This window comes from Taeniopygia guttata, chromosome 3 (genome assembly GCF_048771995.1).
Source record: "Taeniopygia guttata chromosome 3, bTaeGut7.mat, whole genome shotgun sequence".
In the NCBI taxonomy this organism is placed as follows: domain Eukaryota; kingdom Metazoa; phylum Chordata; class Aves; order Passeriformes; family Estrildidae; genus Taeniopygia; species Taeniopygia guttata.
Window position 1 is genome coordinate 1028827 of NC_133027.1, and position 22322 is coordinate 1051148.

The 22322-nt window shown below is 48.5% G+C and overlaps 1 protein-coding gene across 4 annotated transcripts in view; it reads right to left on the reverse strand.

Moving 5' to 3' along the window:
* The window catches only part of OTOF (otoferlin), a 149710-nt gene that overhangs the window by 53227 nt on the left and 74161 nt on the right, over nt 1-22322 (reverse strand). For all 4 annotated transcript variants that reach the window (XM_072926214.1, XM_072926216.1, XM_072926213.1 and 1 more), the window contains 9 exons: nt 21822-21953; nt 19837-19899; nt 18958-19042; nt 17588-17747; nt 13731-13917; nt 9643-9829; nt 8342-8565; nt 3973-4081; nt 3292-3475 (listed from right to left, as the gene is read on the reverse strand). In XM_072926214.1, the coding sequence (XP_072782315.1) occupies nt 3292-3475; nt 3973-4081; nt 8342-8565; nt 9643-9829; nt 13731-13917; nt 17588-17747; nt 18958-19042; nt 19837-19899; nt 21822-21953 (1331 nt within the window). The remainder of the gene's footprint in view (nt 1-3291; nt 3476-3972; nt 4082-8341; nt 8566-9642; nt 9830-13730; nt 13918-17587; nt 17748-18957; nt 19043-19836; nt 19900-21821; nt 21954-22322) is intronic.

Below are 22322 nucleotides of genomic sequence, written 5' to 3' on the forward strand. Positions count from 1 at the left end.
AAACTTTTCAGTGCTGGATATTCATGGAAACAAAAAAAGGGAATTCCAGGGAGACTTTTCTGTTCTGGATATTCATGGAAACAAAAAAGGGAATTCCAGGGGGGTTTATCTGTGCTAGATATTCGTGGAAACAAGGAAGGGAATTCCAGAGGGGTTTTTCTGCACTGGATATTGATGGAAACAAGGGAAGGAATTCCAGGGAGACTTTTCTGTGCTGGATATTGGTGGAAACAAAGGAGGGAATTCCAGGGAGAGTTTTCTGTGCTGGATATTAATGGAAACAAGAGAGGGAATTCCAGGGGGATGTAACTGTGATGGATATTGATGGAAAAAAAAAAAGGAAATTCCAGGGAGACTTTTCTGTGCTGGATATTCATGGAAACAAAAAAGGGAATTCCAGAGAGACTTTTCTGTGCTGGATATTGATGGAAAGAAGGCAGGGAATTCCAGAGGGATAAAACTGTGCTGGGTATTGATGGAAACAAAGGAAAGAATTCCAGGGAGACTTTTCTGTGCTGGATATTGATGGAAATAAAAAAGGGAATTCCAGGGAGGCTTTTCTATCCTGGATATTGATGGAAACAAGGAAGGGAATTCCAGAGGGATAAAACTGTGCTGGATATTGATGGAAACAAGAGAGGGAATTCCAGGGGGATTTATCTGTGATGGATATTGATGGAAACAAGGCAGGGAATTCCAGGAAGAGTTTTCTGTGCTGGATATTCATGGAAACAAAAAAGGGAATTCCAGAGGGATTTATCTGTGCTGGATATTGATGGAAACAAGGCAGGGAATTCCAGAGGGGTTTTTCTGCACTGGATATTGATGGAAACAAAAAAGGGAATTCCAGGGAGACTTTTCTGTGCTGAATATTGATGGAAACAAGAGAAAGAATTCCAGTGAGACATTTCTGTGCTGGGTATTGATGGAAACAAGGGAAGGAATTCCAGGGAGACTTTTCTGTGCTGGATATTCATAGAAACAAAAAAGGGAATTCCAGGGGGATTTATCTGTGCTGCATATTGATGGAAACAAGAGAAAGAATTCCAGGTAGACTTTTCTGTGTTGGATATTGATGGAAACAAAAAAGGAAATTCCAGGGAGACTTTTCTGTGCTGAATATTGATGGAAACAAGAGAAAGAATTCCAGGGAGACTTTTCTGTGCTGGATATTCATGGAAACAAAAAAGGGAATTCCAGGGGGATTTATCTGTGCTGGATATTCGTGGAAATAAAAAGGGAATTCCAGGGGGATAAAACTGTGCTGGACATTGATGGAAACAAAGGAAGGAATTCCAGAGGGGTTTTTCTGCACTGGATATTGATGGAAAGAAGGAAGGGAATTCCAGGAAGAGTTTTCTGTGCTGGGTATTGATGGAAACAATGGAGGGAATTCCAGGGAGATTCATCTGTGCTGAATATTGATGGAAACAAAAAAGGGAATTCCAGAGGGATAAAACTGTGATGGATATTGATGGAAACAAAAAAGGGAATTCCAGGAAGAGTTTTCTGTGCTGGATATTGATGGAAACAGGGAAGGGAATTCCAGAGGGATTTATCTGTGCGGGATATTGATGGAAACAAGAGAAAGAATTCCAGAGGGATTTATCTGTGCTGGATATTGATGGAAACAAGGAAGGAATTCCAGGAAGAGTTTTCTGTGCTGGATATTGATGGAAAAAAAAAAGGGAATTCCAGGGAGACTTTTCTGTGCTGGATATTGATGGAAAGAAGGAAGGGAATTCCAGAGGGATAAAACTGTGCTGGATATTGATGGAAACAAGGGAAAGAATTCCAGGGATTTATCTGTGCTGGATATTGATGGAAAGAAGGAAGGGAATTCCAGGGAAACTTTTCAATGCTGGATATTGATGGAAACAGGGAAGGGAATTCCAGGAAGAGTTTTCTGTGCTGGATATTCATGGAAACAAAAAAGGGAATTCCAGGGAGGCTTTTCTGTGCTGGATATTCATGGAAACAAAAAAGGAAATTCCAGGGAGATTTATCTGTGCTGGATATTGATGGAAAGAAGGGAAGGAATTCCAGGGAGAATTTTTCTTTTTATCCCAATTTCCCGCCCTGCCAGATGCATTTCCAGATTTTTCCAGCAGTTTTTCCATCTGGGATCTCAGCACTGCCGAGGCCACAATTAACCCATGGCCCTAAACCAGGACGGTCCCCAAGAGCCACACAAGGTGGACACACTGACCACAAAATCCAGGTGGACACACTGACCAGTGCCCAGGTGGACACACTGACCTGTCCATGCCCACGTGGACACACTGACCAGTGCTCAGGTGGACACACTGACCTGTCTGTGCCCAGGTGGACACACTGACCAGTGCCCAGGTGGACACAGAGATCTGTCTGTGCCCAGGTGGACACACTGACCACACAAATCCAGGTGGACACACTGACCTGTCCGTGCCCAGGTGGACACACTGACCAGTGTCCAGGTGGACACACTGACCACTCCATGCCCAGGTGGACACACTGACCAGTGCCCAGGTGGACACACTGACCACACAAATCCAGGTGGACACACTGACCTGTCCGTGCCCAGGTGGACACACTGACCACACAAATCCAGGTGGACACACTGACCAGTGCCCAGTTGGACACACTGACCAGTCTGTGCCCAGGTGGACACACTGACCACACAAATCCAGGTGGACACACTGACCCAGCACCCAGCTGGACACAGAGATCTGTCTGTGGCCAGGTGGACACACTGACCTGTCCGTGCCCAGGTGGACACACTGATCACTCCATGCCCAGGTGGACACACTGACCAGTGCCCAGGTGGACACACTGACCTGTCCATGCCCAGGTGGACACACTGACCTGTCCATGCCCAGGTGGACACACTGACCACTCCATGCCCAGGTGGACACAGTGACCTGTCCGTGCCCAGGTGGACACACTGACCAGTGCCCAGGTGGACACGCTGACCTGTCTGTGACCAGGTGGACACAGTGACCTTTCTGTGCCCAGGTGGACACACTGACCACACAAATCCAGGTGGACACACTGACCCAGCACCCAGTTGGACACAGAGATCTGTCTGTGACCAGGTGGACACACTGACCAGTGCCCAGGTGGACACACTGACCAGTGCCCAGGTGGACACACTGACCACACAAATCCAGGTGGACACACTGACCACTGCCCAGGTGGACACACTGACCTGTCCGTGCCCAGGTGGACACACTGACCAGTGCCCAGGTGGACACAGAGATCTGTCTGTGACCAGGTGGACACAATGACCACTGCCCAGGTGGACACACTGACCTGTCTGTGACCAGAGGCTTCATGGGCTGGGATGAAGAAACAGAAACCATCTCTCCATCCTCACCACCTTCATCCTCACTGGAGTTCTGGAGCAGCTCCGACTCCTCCTCGTCCCCATCCCCTCCCTCTTTCTTCCTCCGCAGGAGGGGTTTGCTGGAGCCATCCACCTGGTTGCCATAGTTACCTCGAGGAGAAAAAAAACCAAGATTAACTCGATTCACGGCGTTATAAATCCCAAATCGGGGACAGAATTCGGGTTGGCAAAAATTTTCTCTGCTGGAATCTCAGAGAACATTTGAGTTCTGGAACTTCTGTTTCCAGATTTCAAAAATAATGTTTCCTGAGTGTTGTTTGCCCTGAGCTTGGAGCAGGAAACCACATCCAGGAGCTGGAAATTAGGGAGAGGTGTCTATGCCCTGCTCCTGTCCCCTCTCAATCCCATGGGAATCCCCTGGGAATATCCAGGGCATGAAACCGGAATGGAAGAGAGGGATCAGCTCCACTGGCCACAGCCCAAAATGAGATCCCACATCCCTCACACCCACCGAGGAACCGTTCCCTCCTCCCCAAACCTTCTCTAGCAGGGGTGGGAATGGAAAACCAGGAATAAACCCCACTTAAACCCCACTCCCAGCTCTGGATTCTGATTTTCACCACCACGCTCCCCAAAAAACAACCAACCTATGGTGACCTCGAAGTTAATGGGTTTGTCCCCAATCTTCCTGTCGATCATGGTGGCCTCCAGGAAGGCTCCGAAGAGGAAGAATTCCTCCATCTTCCCACTGCAGCTCTGCAGGAGAAAAGAGATCCCGGGGCTGAGGGAGAGACAGGTCCGTCCCTCGGGATAACATTTCCAAAGGGACCAGGAGGGTTTTGTCTCCCATCTCTTGGCTCGTTGTAGAGAGTGTTTTATTAAAGATTTCATTTTAATATCTTTTAATTCAAGATAACCTTGAGCTGTGTTGGGATCCATCAGCCCTCGCCCAGGAGGGGCTCTCAGGGATATTCAGGAATAAAGGTCTGAGTTTATGGAGTTGATCAAACCACACAAATTCAGGTGTCTGGATGTTTCCATGGAATTGGAATGGTTCTGAGTTCAGTGAATTTAATCAAACCACACAAATTCAGGTGCCTGGATGCTCCCCTGGAACTGGAATGGTTCTGAGTTCAGGGAACTGATCAAACCACACAAATTCAGGTTCCTGAATGTTCCTGTGGAATTGGAATGGTTCTAAGTTCATGGAGTTGATCAAACCACACAAATTCAGTGTCTGAATGCTCCTGTGGAACTGGAATGGTTCTGAGTTCAGTGATTTTAATCAAACCACACAAATTCAGGTGCCTGGATGCTCCCGTGGAATTGGAATGGTTCTGAGTTCAGAAAATTGATCAAACCACACAAATTCAGGTGCCTGGATGCTCCCATGGGACTGGAATGGTTCTGAGTTCACTGAATTTAATCAAACCACACAAATTCAGGTGCCTGGATGCTGCTGTGGATTTGGAATGGTTCTGAGTTCAGGGAACGGATCAAACCACACAAATTGAGGTGTCTGGATGCTCCCATGGAATTGGAATGGTTCTGAGTTCAGTGATTTTAATCAAACCACACAAATTCAGGTGCCTGGATGCTCCCATGGAACTGGAATGGTTCTGAATTCAGTGATTTTAATCAAACCACACAAATCCAGGTGCCTGGATGCTCCCATAGAATTGGAATGGTTCTGAGTTCAGTGATTTTAATTAAACCACACAAATCCAGGTGCGTGAATGCTCCCCTGGAATTGGAATTATTCTGAGTTCAGTGATTTTAATCAAACCACACAAATCCAGGTGCCTGAATGATCCCCTGGAATTGGAATGGTTCTGAGTTCAGTGATTTTAATCAAACCACACAAATTCAGGTGCCTGAATGCTCCCCTGGAATTGGAATGGTTCTGAGTTCAGTGATTTTAATTAAACCACACAAATCCAGGTGCGTGAATGCTCCCCTGGAATTGGAATTATTCTGAGTTCAGTGATTTTAATCAAACCACACAAATCCAGGTGCCTGAATGATCCCCTGGAATTGGAATGGTTCTGAGTTCATGGAGTTGATCAAACCACACAAATTCAGGTGCCTGGATGCTCCCCTGGAATTGGAATGGTTCTGAGTTCAGGGAATTGATCAAACCACACAAATCCAGGTGCTTGGATGCTCCCGTGGAATTGGAATGGTTCTGAGTTCAGTGATTTTAATCAAACCACTCAAATCCAGGTGCCTGAATGCTCCTGTGGAATTGGAATGGTTCTGAGTTCACTGAGCTGATCAAACCACACAAATCCAGGTGCCTGGATGCTCTCCTGGAATTGGAATGGTTCTGAGTTCAGTGATTTTAATTAAACCACACAAATTCAGGTGCCTGATTGCTCCCCTGGAATTGGAATGGTTCTGAGTTCAGAAAATTGATCAAACCACACAAATCCAGGTGTCTGAATGCTCCCCTGGAATTGGAATGGTTCTGAGTTCAGTGATTTTAATCAAACCACACAAATCCAGGTGCCTGGATGCTCCAGTGGAATTGGAATGGTTCTGAGTTCAGGGAATTGATCAAACCACACTAATCCAGGTGCCTGAATGCTCTCCTGGAATTGGAATGGTTCTGAGTTCAGGGAATTGATCAAACCACACAAATTCAGGTGCCTGAATGTTCCTGTGGAATTGGAATGGTTCTGAGTTCAGTGATTTAAATCAAACCACACAAATTCAGGTGCCTGAATGTTCCTGTGCAATTGGAATGGTTCTGAGTTCAGGGAATTGATCAAACCACACAAATCCAGGTGTCTGGATGCTCCCCTGGAATTGGAATGGTTCTGAGTTCAGTGGTTTTAATCAAACCACACAAATTCAGGTGCCTGAATGTTCCTATGGAATTTGAATGATTCTGAGTTCACAGAGTTGATCAAACCACACAAATTCAGGTGCCTGGTTAAACCTGTGGAATTGGAATGGTTCTGAGTTCAGTGAATTGATCAAACCACACAAATTCAGGTGCCTGGATGCTCCCCTGGAATTGGAATGGTTCTGAGTTCAGGGAATTGATCAAACCACACAAATTCAGGTGCCTGGATGCTCCCCTGGAATTGGAATGGTTCTGAATTCAGTGATTTTAATCAAACCACACAAATTCAGGTGTCTGGATGCTCCCCTGGAATTGGAATGGTTCTGAGTTCAGTGATTTTAATCAAACCACACAAATTCAGGTGCCTGGATGCTCCCCTGGAATTGGAATGATTCTGAGTTCAGTGATTTTAATCAAACCACACAAATTCAGGTGCCTGAATGCTCCCCTGGAATTGGAATGGTTCTGAGTTCAGTGATTTAAATCAAACCACACAAATCCAGGTGTCTGAATGATCCCCTGGAATTGGAATGGTTCTGAGTTCAGGGAACTGATCAAACCACACAAATTCAGGTGCCTGGATGCTCCCCTGGAATTGGAATGGTTCTGACTTCAGTGATTTTAATCAAAACACATAAATCCAGGTGCCTGGCTGCACCTGTGGAATTGGAATTATTCTGTTTCCAGGTGTGGTTTCATTCCCCTTGGCTGGGAAATAAATGAGATCCTTGGCTTCTGATTGAAACCCATCAGGGTAAGAGTGGGATAATGGGAATTAGGGGATGAGTCACTCTCTGTTATTATTTCCCACACGGAGAAACATCCCTAAGTGCAGGAGATTATAGAAATCATGGAATGGTTTGGGTGGGAAGGGACCTTAAAGATCATCTGGTTGCATGGGCAGGGTGACCTTCCTCTATCCCAGGGTGCTCCAAGCCCTGTCCAAACTGGCCATGGATGTTCCCAGGCATGGATCAGCCACAGCTCTTCTGGGACAGCTGTGCCAGTGACAAATATTGTCACTCTGACATTCCCACAGCTCCTAAGGGAAGTGAGCACTGGAATGATCCTAAAACCTGAAATCCTGCAAGACTTCAGTTGCTCTGTGGGATCCAGAACAGCTGGGACAACACTTGAAATCACGGAATTCACGGAATTTACAGAATCATGAGGTTGGAAGAGACCTTCAAGACCATCGAGTCCAACCCAGCCCCAATGCCACAACTCAACCATGGCACCCAGTGCCACATCCAGGCTTTGTTAAACACACCCAGGGATGGGTGTGTTCAAAAAAACATCACCTCCCCAGTTCCTGGGAGTTCCCAAAATTCACAGAATTCACAGAATTACCAGGTTGGAAGAGACCTCCAAGAGCATCGAGTCCATCCCATCCCCAACCCCTCAACTCACCCCTGGCACCCAGTGCCACATCCAGGCTTTGTTAAACACACCCAGGGATGGTGATACCACCACCTCCCCAGTTCCTGGGAGTTCCCAAAATTCCCATAATGACCAGGTTGGAAGAGACCTCCAAGACCATCAAATCCATCCCATCCCCAACCCCTCAACTCAACCCTGGCACCCAGTGCCACATCCAGGCTTTGTTAAACACACCCAGGGATGGGGACTCCACCACCTCCCTGGGCAGCCATCCCAGAACTTTATCACCTTCCTGGAAAGAACTTTTCCCTAATATCCAACCTAAATTTGGTGCAGCTTGAGGCTGTGACCTCTGGTTCTGCCAGTTCCTGGAGAAGGAACCCAACCCCACCTGAGCACAGCCACCTTTCAGGAGCTGTGGGGAGTGCTGAGGTCACCCCTGAGTCTCCTTTTCTCCAGGCTGAGCACCCCCAGCTCCCTCAGGGGTTCCTCACAGGGTTTGTGTTTGTGTTCCCAGCCCCTCTCCAACCTCGTTGCCTCCTCTGGACACATCCCAACGTCCTTCCCAAACTGAGGGGCCAGAGCTGGGCACAGCCCTCGAGGTGTGACCTCACCAGTGCCCAGGACAGAATGACCTCCCTGCTCCTACTGGCTACACCATTCCTGACACATGAAAACCCTCAATTTATGAGACCAAAATTAACAATCCACTATTCCCAAGACCCCAAACTGCCCACCCTGGATGCTCTGGGGTCACCAGGACATCTGAGGGGTCACAAGGAACTTACATCAGCCACCGCCGTGGCCTGCTCCACCTGCACCTCAGTGGAGCTGTTGATCTCGGGGTTGGTGGTGTCCAGGATCTCCACGGCCAGCCCCAGCAGGAGCCGGGCACGGAAGGAGACGCCCTCGCCCAGGCCCTCGTTGAGCTCCTGGTGCTCGTCCATCAGGGTGTAGTTCCGCGTGGAGCCGTACATGTTCACCCAGGCGGGCCCGAAGGTGGGCAGGAAACCTGAGGGGGTGGAACGGGTGGGTGGGAAGGGGATGGAGAGGGAAAATGGAAGGTCTTGGCGCCCGTGGTCGGCGTCACTTTCCTGGTCTGGGATGTGTCCTTGCGTTGCCACCATCCATGGAGACGGTTTTTAGGGAACCACAGGATAATTTGGGTTGGGAAAGAGCTCCCAGATCATCGAGTCCAACCTATGACTGCTCGCCACCTTGTTCCCAGCCCAGAGCTCGGCGTGCCACGTCCAGGAATTCCCTGGACACCTCCAGGGATGGGCACTCCAACCCTCCCTGGGCAGTGCCAAGGTCTGAGCACCTTTTCCATGTAGAAATTCCTGCTGCTGTCCAACCTGGCACGACCAGGGTGAGTGGAAAGATTTAAGTTTTTTACCTCAATCTCCTGACTAACGCATTTGTGGATTTTTCTGGCAGTTTTCTCATCGGATCCCAGCACTGTCAAGGCCACCACTACCCCATGTCCCCCCAAAATGGCTTTTAAATCCCTCCAGGGATGGAAACTCCACCAGTTCCAGGGATGAACAACCATTTCCAGGAAGGAATTTTCCCGATATCCACCCTGAGCCTGCCCTGGCCCAGCCTGAGGACATTTCTCCTTGTCCTGTCCCTGTTCCCTGGAGCAGAGCCCGACCCCCCCCTGGCTGTCCCCTCCTGTCAGGAGCTGTGCAGAGCCACAAGGTCCCCCCAGACCTTCCAGGGTTTTTTGGGGGAAATTTGCAGGGAAGGCAGTGATGGGAACTGGGCAAGTCTTCAGCAATTCCCCATTTTGAGGGTAGAGGAAGGAGAACCCTCTGTTCTCCAGTCCCACATCTGGTTTCCCATCTTTCTCCTCAAATCCTCCTCCATCCAGAGGAATTTTTGGAAGAGCAAATTGTTCTGGGGTGTTTTTGCTTTGTTGGCTGAAGGTCTGTGACAAATCTTGGTTTTCAGGGCATTGGTCCAGGAACCTCTCACATTCCAGGACATCAAGGTCTCTCTGGATGGACACCAAGGAATTCCAGGGGTGGGAAGGAGTCTGGAAAACTTTGGGAACTCTGCCAAAGGAATGCCCCCACTCCAACTTTACCTTTGTCCCCTTCGTTGGAGACCTTCCTCAGATCGATGAAATGGGTCCCGATGGCCACGTCGTTGACCTTGTCCGAGTCCCGGATCTGGATCTTGATCCGTTTGCACAGCGGGGGAAACATCTCCGTGAAGATGATCTGCTCGTTCCAGAGGGGCTCGTAGCTGCTCTTCTGGATGGATGTCTTTCCCTGGGAATTGAGAAGGGACGGATATCAGACCAGGGTTGAGTAAAAGCCTGAGATGAGCGATGTGGGACTCCAGGCAGCTCTTCAAAATGCAGTTTGTTGTGTCCAAGATGTTGGAACCCTGGATGATGAGAATTTTAAACTTTCTGTGCTGAAAAACACAGACCTCCAGGAGAGCTCTGCATTCGACCTGGAGCTGTGGAGAAGACCTCCAAAATTGAATAATAGCACTGAGATTACGGGTGTGGAGTCGGTTAGAAGTGTGTGATGTCACAGGGTGAAAAAACTGAGATTTGGGGTTTTAGCATTTGGTGATATATGGGAGCCAAGATGGAGAATTTTGGGTGTGGGTTAGATGTCTTTTTTGCACTTTGGAGAATTTTGGGCGTGGGTTAGATATCTTTTTTGCACTTTGGAGAATTTTGGGCGTGGGTTAGATATCTTTTTTGCACCTTGGAGAATTTTGGGAGTGGGTTAGATATCTTTTTTGCACCTTGGAGAATTTTGGGCATGGGTTAGATGTCTTTTTTGCACCTTGATGAAATTTGGGCATGGGTTAGATGTCTTTTTTGCACTTTGGATATTTTTGGGCATGGGTTAGATGTCTTTTTTGCACCTTGGAGAATTTTGGGTGTGGGTTAGATGTCTTTTTTGCACCTTCTTCACGGATCTGGGTGGTTTTCTCTAACAGGATGAAAGATGTCCGCATTGTGGGTTTTGGATAATCATAACTGCATTAGAAGCATAAATAATATAGATGCCAACTGTTTATTGGGTAATAAACAGTTGGGACTTAAATAGCCTTGAACAGACATTGTTTTAAATATTGGGACTTAAACAGCCTTGAACAGACACCATTTTAAATATTGGGACTTAAATAGTCTTGAACAGACAGCATTTTAAATATTGGGACTTAAATAGCCTTGAACAGACAGCATTTTAAATATTGGGACTTAAATAGCCTTGAACAGACATCGTTTTAAATATTGGGATTTGAATAGCCTTGAACAGACACCATTTTAAATATTGGGATTTAAATAGCCTTGAACAGACACCATTTTTCTCGGCTTTTCTCGACTTTTCTCGACTTCTTAGGGAGAGCTCACATCTTGTGAGTTTGTAATAGATAAAGGTAATAAACTTCAGAGTGAGACTTAAAAAATAACATTTCCTGAGTGTTATTTGCCCTGACCTTGGAGCAAGAAAGCGTTAATGCTCAGGACCACATATAATCACAGAATATGATTATATGCAGGTTGTTTATTGAAGAACTCTGGGAATCAGGGGTGCAGACCCAAGTCTGACTCCAACGTGACTAAAATAAGTCAAACTTATTTTATATTCTATCGTTATATAACTTACATATTATTATTAAACTCATATTGTCCTATTGTATACATTGACCTTAATTCAAGCATGAACCTCTCATGATCTTTCTCAAGCCCCTGACCACGGTTTCTCATGATTATTTTTTTGATTAAACAGTAATTATATTTAATTACTAAAAAAATCATTGCATCTAACAATTATATAATTTATCATATACTGGCTACACAGGTACAGTTGTAGCAAGTACAAGGCCTATAATTTCCCAGGATATTTTCCTGGGAACTCCCCAAATCCCCATGATTTTAAAACCTTTTTACTATTAATACCTGGATTTCCAACAGTGGGTGACAGAGCCACGCCCACAGCTGTCGGCTCCAGCTGTGACAAGCCTGAAAATCCTTTAATTTTAGTTAAATTTGGTTACATTTAATTATATATTTTTCTTTGCTGACCATCGTAACATATACTCAACCAATCAATACCTTTACTATTACCTATCACAACTACCATCATTACCATATTATGGTCACTACTATCCAATCACATGAGTTAATACGTCACAGTTTAAGCCTAAAGTTGTTTTTTTTTAGTTTTCGTGCAGTGGAGAATTCTTAGACCTTTTTTCTACTTGCCACATGGACGTGTCTTGTTTGCCTGTGGAATCTTTCTGCTTGGTAAAAACATCTTTTTGTTTGAGGTCAGCTTAAGTCTCTAAGTCATGAAATCTCTTTCCAACTCGACTTAATTTTTGCTTTCTTAGTTGTCCACTTAGACGAGCTCAGCAATCCTCAATTTACACATCTATTGTTCTTCTGTCTCAAAACTTGTTTCCACCTCTGGTCCGTTCTCAGGTTCTACATTCGGAGATCTTTCGTCCAAGCACGCAAACGTTCTTGTCAAACTTCCATCCTTCCCAAAGGATGGGAAGTTTGGATCTCCCAAACTGTCCCTCACCACCCAAGCTGCTCCATTCCACCAACTCTGCCCTTTCCTGAGTAAGGAATTCTCCTCCTCAGCTGGAGAGGGCTCAAAGCTGTCCCAGAGAGCAAAAACAAGGTGACACCACACCCTTATCAATGTACCAGGTGACACCATGCCAGGTACACCATGCCTGTCTCAATGTGCCAGGTGACACCATGCCTGTCTCAATGTGCCTGGTGACACCACGCCCGTCTCAATGCACCAGGTGACACCACGCCCATCTCAATGTGCTAGGTGACACCACACCCATCTCAACCTGCCTGGTGACACCACACCCATCTCAATGCACCAGGTGACATCACGCCCATCTCGACCTGCCAGGTGACACCACACCCATCTCAACCTGCCAGGTGACACCACGCCCATCTCAACGTGTCTGGTGACACCACGCCCATCTCAATGCACCAGGTGACACCACACCCATCTCAATGTACCAGGTGACACCACACTCATCTCAATGTGCCTGGTGACACCACACCCATCTCGACCTTCCAGGTGACACCATGCCAGGTACACCATGCCTGTCTCAATGTACCAGGTGACACCATGTCCATCTCAATGTACCTGGTGACACCACGCCCATCTCAATGTGCCAGGTGACACCACGTCCATCTCAATGTACCTGGTGACACCACGCCCATCTCAATGCACCAGGTGACACCACGCCCATCTTGACCTGCCAGGTGACACCACACCCATCTCAACCTGCCAGGTGACACCACGCCCATCTTGACCTGCCAGGTGACACCACGCCCATCTTGACCTGCCAGGTGACACCACACCCATCTTGACCTGCTAGGTGACACCACACCCATCTCAATGTGCCTGGTGACACCACGCCCATCTCAACGTGCCAGGTGACACCACACCCATCTCAACCTGCCAGGTGACACCACGCCCATCTCAATGTGCCAGGTACACCACGCCCATCTCAATGTGCCTGGTGACACCACGCCCATCTCAGCGCACCAGGTGTCACCACGCCCATCTCAATGTGCCAGGTGACACCACGCCCATCTCAATGTGCCAGGTGACACCACACCCATCTCAATGAACCAGGTGACACCATGACCATCTCAATGTGCCTGGTGACACCACACCCATCTCAATGAACCAGGTGACACCACGACCATCTCAACCTGCCAGGTGACACCACACCCATCTCAATGTTCCAGGTGACACCACGCCCATCTCAATGTACCAGGTGACAGCACGTCCATCTCAACCTGCCAGGTGACACCACGCCCATCTCAATGTGCCAGGTGACACCACGCCCATCTCAATGTACCAGGTGACACCACCCCCATCTCAATGTGCCAGGTGACACCAGGCCCATCTCAATGAGCCAGGTGACACCACGCCCATCTCAACCTGCCAGGTGACACCACGCCCATCTCAATGCACCAAGTGACACCACGCCCATCTCAATGTACCAGGTGACACCACGCCCATCTCAATGTGCCAGGTGACACCACGCCTATCTCGACCTTCCAGGTGACACCACGCCCATCTTGACATGCAAGGACGACCGATCCCATCCATGGCCACCTGCTGATGTCCCCTCCTGTGGTCACCCTGGGACCTCCCCACTCACCTTCTGCCCCGCGAAGACCACCTGCACGTAGGGGTCCACCAGGTCCTTGTTCTCCCCGATGAGGGCCTTCTTGACGTTGGCCATGATGCTGGTGTTCATGCGCGGCAGCCCCTCGGCGCGGTAGATCTTGATGTAGAACCGAGCCCACTGCCGCTCCGGGGGGACCCCGTCTGGGAGCAGCAGGTTCCTGGAATGTCAGTGGGTGGAGCTGGGAACAGCTGCTGGGGTGGGGTGGTCAGGGAACACCAAAGGTTGGGTGGGATGACCTCAAAGATCTTCCACAACCTTTGTGGTTCCGTAAAAAAACCAAAGAGAAGCTTCTCAATTTTTCCAAGCACTGACTCCTTCCACTTCCATAGAAATTGAATCAATGGGATTTTGGAAGAACATTCTTATCAAGGGGAGCTCAGAGGATTATTCTGGGGATGAAATTAACTCCATCCATTGTGGGGTTTTTTTGGGTGTGTGGCTTTCTTCAATATCAGTGGATGGAGTTGGGAACAGGTGGTGGGGTGGGGTGGTCAGGGAACACCAAAGGTTGGATGGGATGATCTCAAAGATCTTCTACAACCTTTGTGGTTCCGTAAAAAAACCAAAGAGAAGCTTCTCAATTTTCCAAGCACTGACTCTTTCCACTTCCACGGAAATGGAATCAATGGGATTTTGGAAGAACTTTTTCCTTATCAAGGGGAGCTCAGAGGATCATTCTGGGGATGAAATTAACTCCAACCATTGTGTTTTTTCTTTTTTTTTTTGGGTATGTGGCTTTCCTCAATGTCAATGGATGGAGTTGGGACCAGCTGCTGGGGTGGGGTGGTCAGGGAACACCGAAGGTTGGATGGGATGACCTCAAAGATCTTCCACAACCTTTGTGGTTCCATAAAAAAACCAAAGAGAAGCTTCTCAAATTTTCCAAGCACTGACTCCTTCCACTTCCACGGAAATGGAATCAATGGGATTTTGGAACAACTTTTTCTTTATCAAGGGGAGCTCAGAGGGTTATTCTGGGGATGAAATTAACTCCATCCATTGTTTTTTTTTGGGTATGTGGCTTTCCTCAATGTCAATGGATGGAGTTGGGAATAGGTGGTGGGGTGGGGCGGTCAGGGAACACCAAAGGTTGGATGGGATGACGTCAGAAGTCGTTCCCAACCTTTGTTCCAAAAAAAACCAAAGAGAAGCTGCTCCATTTTCCAAGCACTGACTCCTTCCACTTCCATGGAAATGGAATCAATGGGATTTTGGAACAACTTTTTCTTTATCAAGTGGAGCTCAGAGGATTATTCTGGGGATGAAATTAACTCCATCCATTGTGGGTTTTTTTGTTATGTGTCTTTCCTCAATGTCAGTGGATGGAGTTGGGAACAGCTGCTGGGGTGGGGCGGTCCGGGAACACCAAAGGTTGGGTGGGATGACCTCAAAGTTCTTCCCAATATTTGTGGTTCCGTAAAAAAACCAAAGAGAAGCTTCTCCATTTTCTGTGCACTGACTCTTTCCACTTCCATGGAAATGGAATCAATGGGATTTTGGAAGAACTTTATCAAGGGGAGCTCAGAGGGTTATTCTGGGGATGAAATTAACTCCATCCATTGTGGATTTTTTTGGGGTATGTGGCTTTCCTCAATATCAGTGGACGGAGTTGGGAACAGCTGCTGGGGTGGGGTGGTCAGGGAACACCAAAGGTTGGATGGGATGACCTCAAAGATCTTCCACAACCTTTGTGGTTCCGTAAAAAACCAAAGAGAAGCTTCTCAATTTTTCCAAGCACTGACTCCTTCCACTTCCACAGAAATGGAATCAATGGGATTTTGGAAGAACTTTTTCTTTATCAAGTGGAGCTCAGAGGGTTATTCTGGGGATGAAATTAACTCCATCCATTGTGGGTTTTTTTGGGTATGTGTCTTTCCTCAATATCAGTGGACGGAGTTGGGAACAGGTGGTGGGGTGGGGTGGTCAGGGAACACCGAAGGTTGGATGGAATGACCTCAAAGTTCTTCCCAATATTTGTGGTTCCATAAAAAAACCAAAGAGAAGCTTCTCCATTTTCCGAGCACTGACTCCTTCCTCTCCCACCCCATTCCACGGAAATGGAATCAATGGGATTTTGGAACAACTTTTTCCTTATCAAGGGGAGCTCAGAGGGTTATTCTGGGGATGAAATTAACTCCATCCATTGTTTTTTTTGGGTATGTGTCTTTCCTCAATGTCAGTGGATGGAGTTGGGAACAGGTGGTGGGGTGGGGTGGTCAGGGAACACCAAAGGTTGGATGGGATGACCTCAAAGATCTTCCCAACATTTGTGATTCTGTTAAAGACCAAAGAGAAGCTTCTCAATTTTTCCAAGCACTGACTCCTTTCACTTCCACGGAAATGGAATCAATGGAATTTGGAAGAACTTTTTCCTTATCAAGTGGAGCTCAGAGGGTTATTCTGGGGATGAAATTAACTCCAACCATTGTGGGTTTTTTTGGGTATGTGGCTTTCCTCAATATGAGTGGATGGAGTTGGGAGCAGCTGCTGGGGTGGGGTGGTCAGGGAACACCAAAGGTTGGATGGGATGACCTCAAAGATCTTCCACAACCTTTGTGGTTCCATAAAAAAACCAAAGAGAAGCTTCTCAATTTTTCCAAGCACTGACTCCTTCCACTTCCATGGAAGTGGAATGAATGGGATTTTGGAAGGGGAACTCAGAGGGTTATTCTGGGGATGAAATTAACTCCATCCATTGGTTTTTTTGGGTATGTGTCTTTCCTCAATGTCGGTGGATGGAGCTGGGAACAGCTGCTGGGGTGGGGCAGTCAGGGAACACCAAAGGTTGGGTGGGATGACCTCAAAGATCTTCCACAACCTTTGTGGTTCCATAAAAAACCAAAGAGAAGCTTCTCAATTTTCCAAGCACTGACTCCTTCCACTTCCATGGAAATGGAATCAATGGGATTTTGGAAGAACTTTTTCCTTATCAAGGGGAGCTTGGACGATTATTCTGGGGATGAAATTAACTCCATCCATGGGTTATTTTGGGTATGTGGCTTTCCTCCTCTGCAGGAATAGATGAGCCCATGGGAATGCTGTGAGTAAAATATTCCTAGGGGAATTCTAGGAATTTCTGGAGGTGTCCATGACTGGTGGAAAGTGTCCCTGCCCATGGCAGGAGGGTTGGAACAAGGCAATCCTGAAGACCCCTTCCAAAACAAACCATTCCAGGATTTGGGGAATAAGTAGCAGAACATCACCACTACAGCCCAAAGTACTGGAGGTGGTTCCTCAAACCCCAGCAAGTCAGGGGAGCTCTGCTGGTGGTTTCTGACTGTTAATGGCTGGACTCAATCCCAGAGGTCTTTCTCAACCTAAACCATTCCATGATTCCACGTAGGGAGACCCTCAGAGGCAGACTTGAAATGGAGATATTAATTTATCTGGAAAAGTTTTGGGGCTGGAATCAAAAGTCTTAAAGCTGCTGATTTTTGCTCCATGACCTTTGAGACGTTCTAGGCAGTCCCAATATCCCTGTCCACACACACGGCCTGGGAAACCTCATCCAGACTTCCCTGCTCTGCCTTGGCTTGCGAGATCCCATTATCCCATCCCATCTTCCCACCCAGGAGACATCAGGCTGGCGTTGCTGTGGAGTTCAACCACCAGCAGATGGTCTGATCCTACAGGAACGATGCTGGAAATCACCTGGAATTGCACCAGGACCACACATTCCCTCCCAGAAAAGCACCGGATTGGTCCCTCTACTTTCACGGCTCAGGGTTTGCCACCAGGTTTGGATCCTGTTATCCCACCTGAGGGAAAGAGAGGTGGAAAGGATTCCCAAGGGAGCCAGGAAGAAGCGGATCCCAGCAGATCCCTACCCTTCGATGTCATCCTCCTCTGTCTCGTTGGCCTTGTGCGGGGTCTTGATGTTGTCCCCTTTGCCCACCACGGCGATGTCACACTTGAGGTAGCCCTTGAGGCCGGCCGTGAGGTCCTCGGGGTCGGACAGGATGGCCCATTTGTGGTAAAACTGGTGCTCTGCGTGCCAGGGGACAGGAGAGACCTTTGTCACAACCAGGCACGGCCTTCCATGGAGCAGGACCTGCCCTGTGGGTGAGGCATCCCAAAAAACCCTGGAAAATCCATCGGGAAGGGGTGCCTGGTGTTGAAGATGGAGAAACAACGGGATAAACTGGAAGGGGGTGGAGTCTCAAGTCGCCATCCTGGAGGGGTTTGAAGCCATGTGGATGTGGCACTTGGGGACATGGGGAGTGATGGTGGCCTTGGCAGTGCTGGAGATGGTTGGACTCGATGGTCAGCAGCTCTGATCAACCTCTCCCTCTTTTCCAGGCTTGGATGGAATGCGGGGCAGGATCCAGCCTTGGATTTTCCTCTCCGGAATGGTCATGTCCTGCCTGGGAATGTCACCTGGGGTTTCCTCCTGAGCAGGGGCAGGGATGGACAGCACAGCCAGGAGAGATCTCAGGGACATCTGGGAGAGCTGGAGAAGGGAAGGATCCAGGGAGACCTCAGATCCCCTTCCAGGGCCTCAAGGGGCTCCAGGAGAGCTGGAGAAGGAAAGGATCCAGGGAGACCTCAGATCCCCTTCCAGGGCCTCAAGGGGCTCCAGGAGAGCTGGAGAAGGAAAGGATCCAGGGAGACCTCAGATCCCCTTCCAGGGCCTCAAGGGGCTCCAGGAGAGCTGGAGAAAGGAAGGATCCAGGGAGACCTCAGATCCCCTTCCAGGACCTCAAGGGGCTCCAGGAGAGCTGGAATTTGGGGAAGGGCTGGAGGACCAGGAGCCAGGGAATGGCTTCCAGTGGGAAAGGGGAGCTTGAGATTTTGGGATCTTGGGAAGGAATTCCTGGCTGGGCTGGAGAATCCCTGGATCCCTGGCAGTGTCCAAGGCCAGGTTGGACACTGGGGCTTGGAGCCACCTGGGACAGTAAAAGGTGTCCCTGCCCATGGCAGGGGTGGAATTAAATTATTTTTAAAGTCCCATCACACCCAAACCCTCCTGTGATTCCATGATTCCAGGATGGGATACAGACCCTTCTCCAGAGGTGCCAAGCGCTCTTCCCTGACCTAAAAGTGAGCTCAGGTGACTTATTTATATCTTGGATATTTACACCAAACTGGGAGAGCATTTTCCAAGGAATCCAGCCCCTGCCTGACTCCTTTGCCGGGAATTTTTCTCCACTGAGCAGCTGCAGATGTCCGGGAATTGTTACAAACGACCTTCACCTACCAGGCTGGGTATAAACAGTGCCAACATCCATCTTGAAGGACCCCACCAACGTCCCGCTCCTCAGGAGGTTTTTGGAGTGGATCACCTGGAAATCAAGAGAGGACAACCACTCAGGAATTCTCCCAGGATCTGGAAGCCACAAAGCCATTCCAGAGGTCTCCAGGATGGGATGGGACTTTAAAAATGGGCCCGGTGGGGTTGACAACTCCTGGTTAGTGGAATTGTCAGGAAGTTTGTATTTGGAATGAACAAAAAATGTGAAAAAATTAATATTTGGAGCACAATCCTTTTACCAGTCACTACAGCAGCAAATGCTGGGATATTTAACTGAGGGAAGAGCCTTTGGAATGCTCAGAATTTGAGGAAAATTGGGAGAAATTGTACAGCCGGTCTGTGCAGCGGGATGGATATGGTTTATCCTAATTAATGTGCCCTAATTGGTCAGGGAATCTGGAGGTCTTGTCCATCTCCTTCCTGGTTTTGGGTGGACTGAAATCTCAGCTTTGCTCTCAGCATTCCCAGTCTTGGATTTCCACAAAAGCTCTGATGCCCCAGGAATTTCCCCGGCAGGCTCAGGAAGGACGTTCTTCTCCACAGAAATAAATCAATAATAAATAAATCAATAATAAATAAAAAAATAAATCCCAAGGTTTGGTTCCACCTGGCTCTGGAATACCAGAGGTCACCCATGAAGGGACACAAGGAATGCAGGAGCTGTGTGGAGCCAGAAATGGGGGTTGGAACAGAAAAAGGGACTGGGGGTCTGCAGAAGAGAATTCCTGTTGGGAATCTCACATCAAGAACCTTAAATCCATCCCAAAAATGGCTTGTTTACTTCCGAAGCACCCAAAAAAGGACAAGGACATCGGGGTCACTTACGGAGAGCTTGATGATCTTGTCGAACATGACATCGGGGGGAACGTGGAAATCGAAGACGAAATACTGGAAGGGAAATAGGAATTGTGAGGGGTGGGATCCATCAGGATTGAGAACCCCACGGAGAAGCTGTGGCTGCCCAGGGGCTGCCCATGGCCCAGCAGGGATGGATCCATGTGATCCCATGTGATCGTGGGACCACATGGATCACCGATGGGAGATGTGGGGAGCAAACGGAAGCGCAGATTTCTCGGAAAACCTGGGAATCATTGATCACAAAATTCCAGAGGGCAAAGACTTCGTTTCTCCTCTGTGGTTTGAGATTTCACCTTATTCCAGCAGGAATTTAACCCAAAAAACACGGATAAAAAAGAAATCATGGGATCAAGAGTAATCCAGAGGGGTTGAGAACCCCGTGGAGAAGCTGTGGCTGCCTGGGGGAGTTCCTGCAGCCCATGGCCCAGCAGGGATGGATCCATGTGATCCCATATGATAGTGGGACCACATGGATCACCAATGAGGGATGTGGGGAGCAAATGGAAACGCAGATTTCTTGCAAAACCTGGGAATCATTGATCACAAAATTCCAGAGGGCAAAGACTTAGTTTCTCCTCTGTGGTTTGAGATTTCACCTTATTCCAGCAGGAATTTAACCCAAAAAACATGGATAAAAAAGAAATCATGGGATCAAGGGCACAGTAATCCAGAGGGATTGAGAACCCCCCGGAGAAGCTGTGGCTGCCTGGGGGAGTTCCTGCAGCCCATGGCCCAGCAGGGATGGATCCATGTGATCTCACGTGATCGTGGGACCACATGGACCATCAATGGTAGATGGGGGAGCCAACGGAAGCGCAGATTTCTCAGAAAACCTGGGAATCATTGATCACAAAATTCTAGAGGCAAAGGCTTAGTTTCTCCTCTGTGGTTTGAGATTTCACCTTATTCTGGCAGGAATTTAACCCAAAAAAAACACGGATAAAAAAGAAATATTGGGATCAAGGGGAGAGTAAACCAGAGGGGTTGAGAACCCCCCGGAGAAGCTGTGGCTGCCCAGGGGGTGCCCATGGCCCAGCAGGGATGGATCCATGTGATCCCATGTGATCGTGGGACCACATGGATCACCAATGAGGGATGTGGGGAGCAAACGGAAGCGCAGATTTCTCGGAAAACCTGGGAATCATTGATCACAAAATTCCAGAGGGCAAAGGCTTCGTTTCTCCTCTGTGGCTTGAGATTTCACCTTATTCCTGCGGGAATTTAACCCAAAAAACATGGATAAAAAAGAAATCATGGGATCAAGGGCAGAGTAAACCAGAGGGGTTGAGAACCCCCCGGAGAAGCTGTGGCTGCCTGGGGGAGTTCCTGCAGCCCATGGCCCAGCAGGGATGGATCCATGTGATCCCATGTGATCGTGGGACCACATGGATCACCGATCCCCCACTGAGTGCGGGGAACCAATGGAAGCACAGATTTCTCGTAAAACCTGGGAATCATTGATCACAAAATTCCAGAGGGCAAAGGCTTCGTTTCTCCTCTGTGGTTTGAGATTTCACCTTATTCCAGCAGGAATTTAACCCAAAAAACACGGATAAAAAAGAAATCATGGGATCAAGAGTAAACCAGAGGGATTGAGAACCCCCCGGAGAAGCTGTGGCTGCCTGGGGGGTGCCCATGGCCCAGCAGGGATGGATCCATGTGATCCCATGTGATCGTGGGACCACATGGATCACCGATCCCCCACTGAGTGTGGGGAACCAATGGAAGCGCAGATTTCTCGGAAAACCTGGGAATCATTGATCACAAGATTCCAGAGGGCAAAGGCTTAGTTTCTCCTCTGTGGTTTGAGATTTCACCTTATTCTGGCAGGAATTTAACCCCCCCCTCCCCCCAAGAAAAAAAACCCAAAACATGGATAAAAAAGGAATCACTGGATTGAGGGTGGAGTAACCCAGAGGGGTTGGTTGGAGCAGCCCTGGGGCCGGACCCACCTCATTGTAGTAAGGACAGTTGGTGGATTCCTTCATGGACGTGTATTTCTTCTCCTCCCCCACCTCCACGCACACCACGGGGTCCATGTTGAGCCCCACGAGCTGCCGGGCCTCGATGATGGTGATGCTGACCTGGGGAGAGGAATTCCCAAACTTTCACATCCCGGGAGCAGCTCCAGGCTGCCTGCACCCACCCGCCCACCTCTGACCGACGGGAATTCCCAGTGCAGTGGGATCTGTGTTCATTGTCCATTCCCTGCTGGGTACGGACACATCACCTGGAGCTCTTTTCCATATTTTTTTTTCCCTGGATTTTTCTCTCTGATCCACCTCATCCCGTGGATGTCCCAGAAGTTTTTCCCCATCTCCAGCTGCTGATCCCAATTCCATCCCCACGTCCCCGCTCCAGGAGATGCTGGAGGAGATCCCAGATCCCACACGGATCTCTCGGGAAGGTTTTGGGATGGTGATGCTGGGTCCCATCCCACATTCCTTGGATCA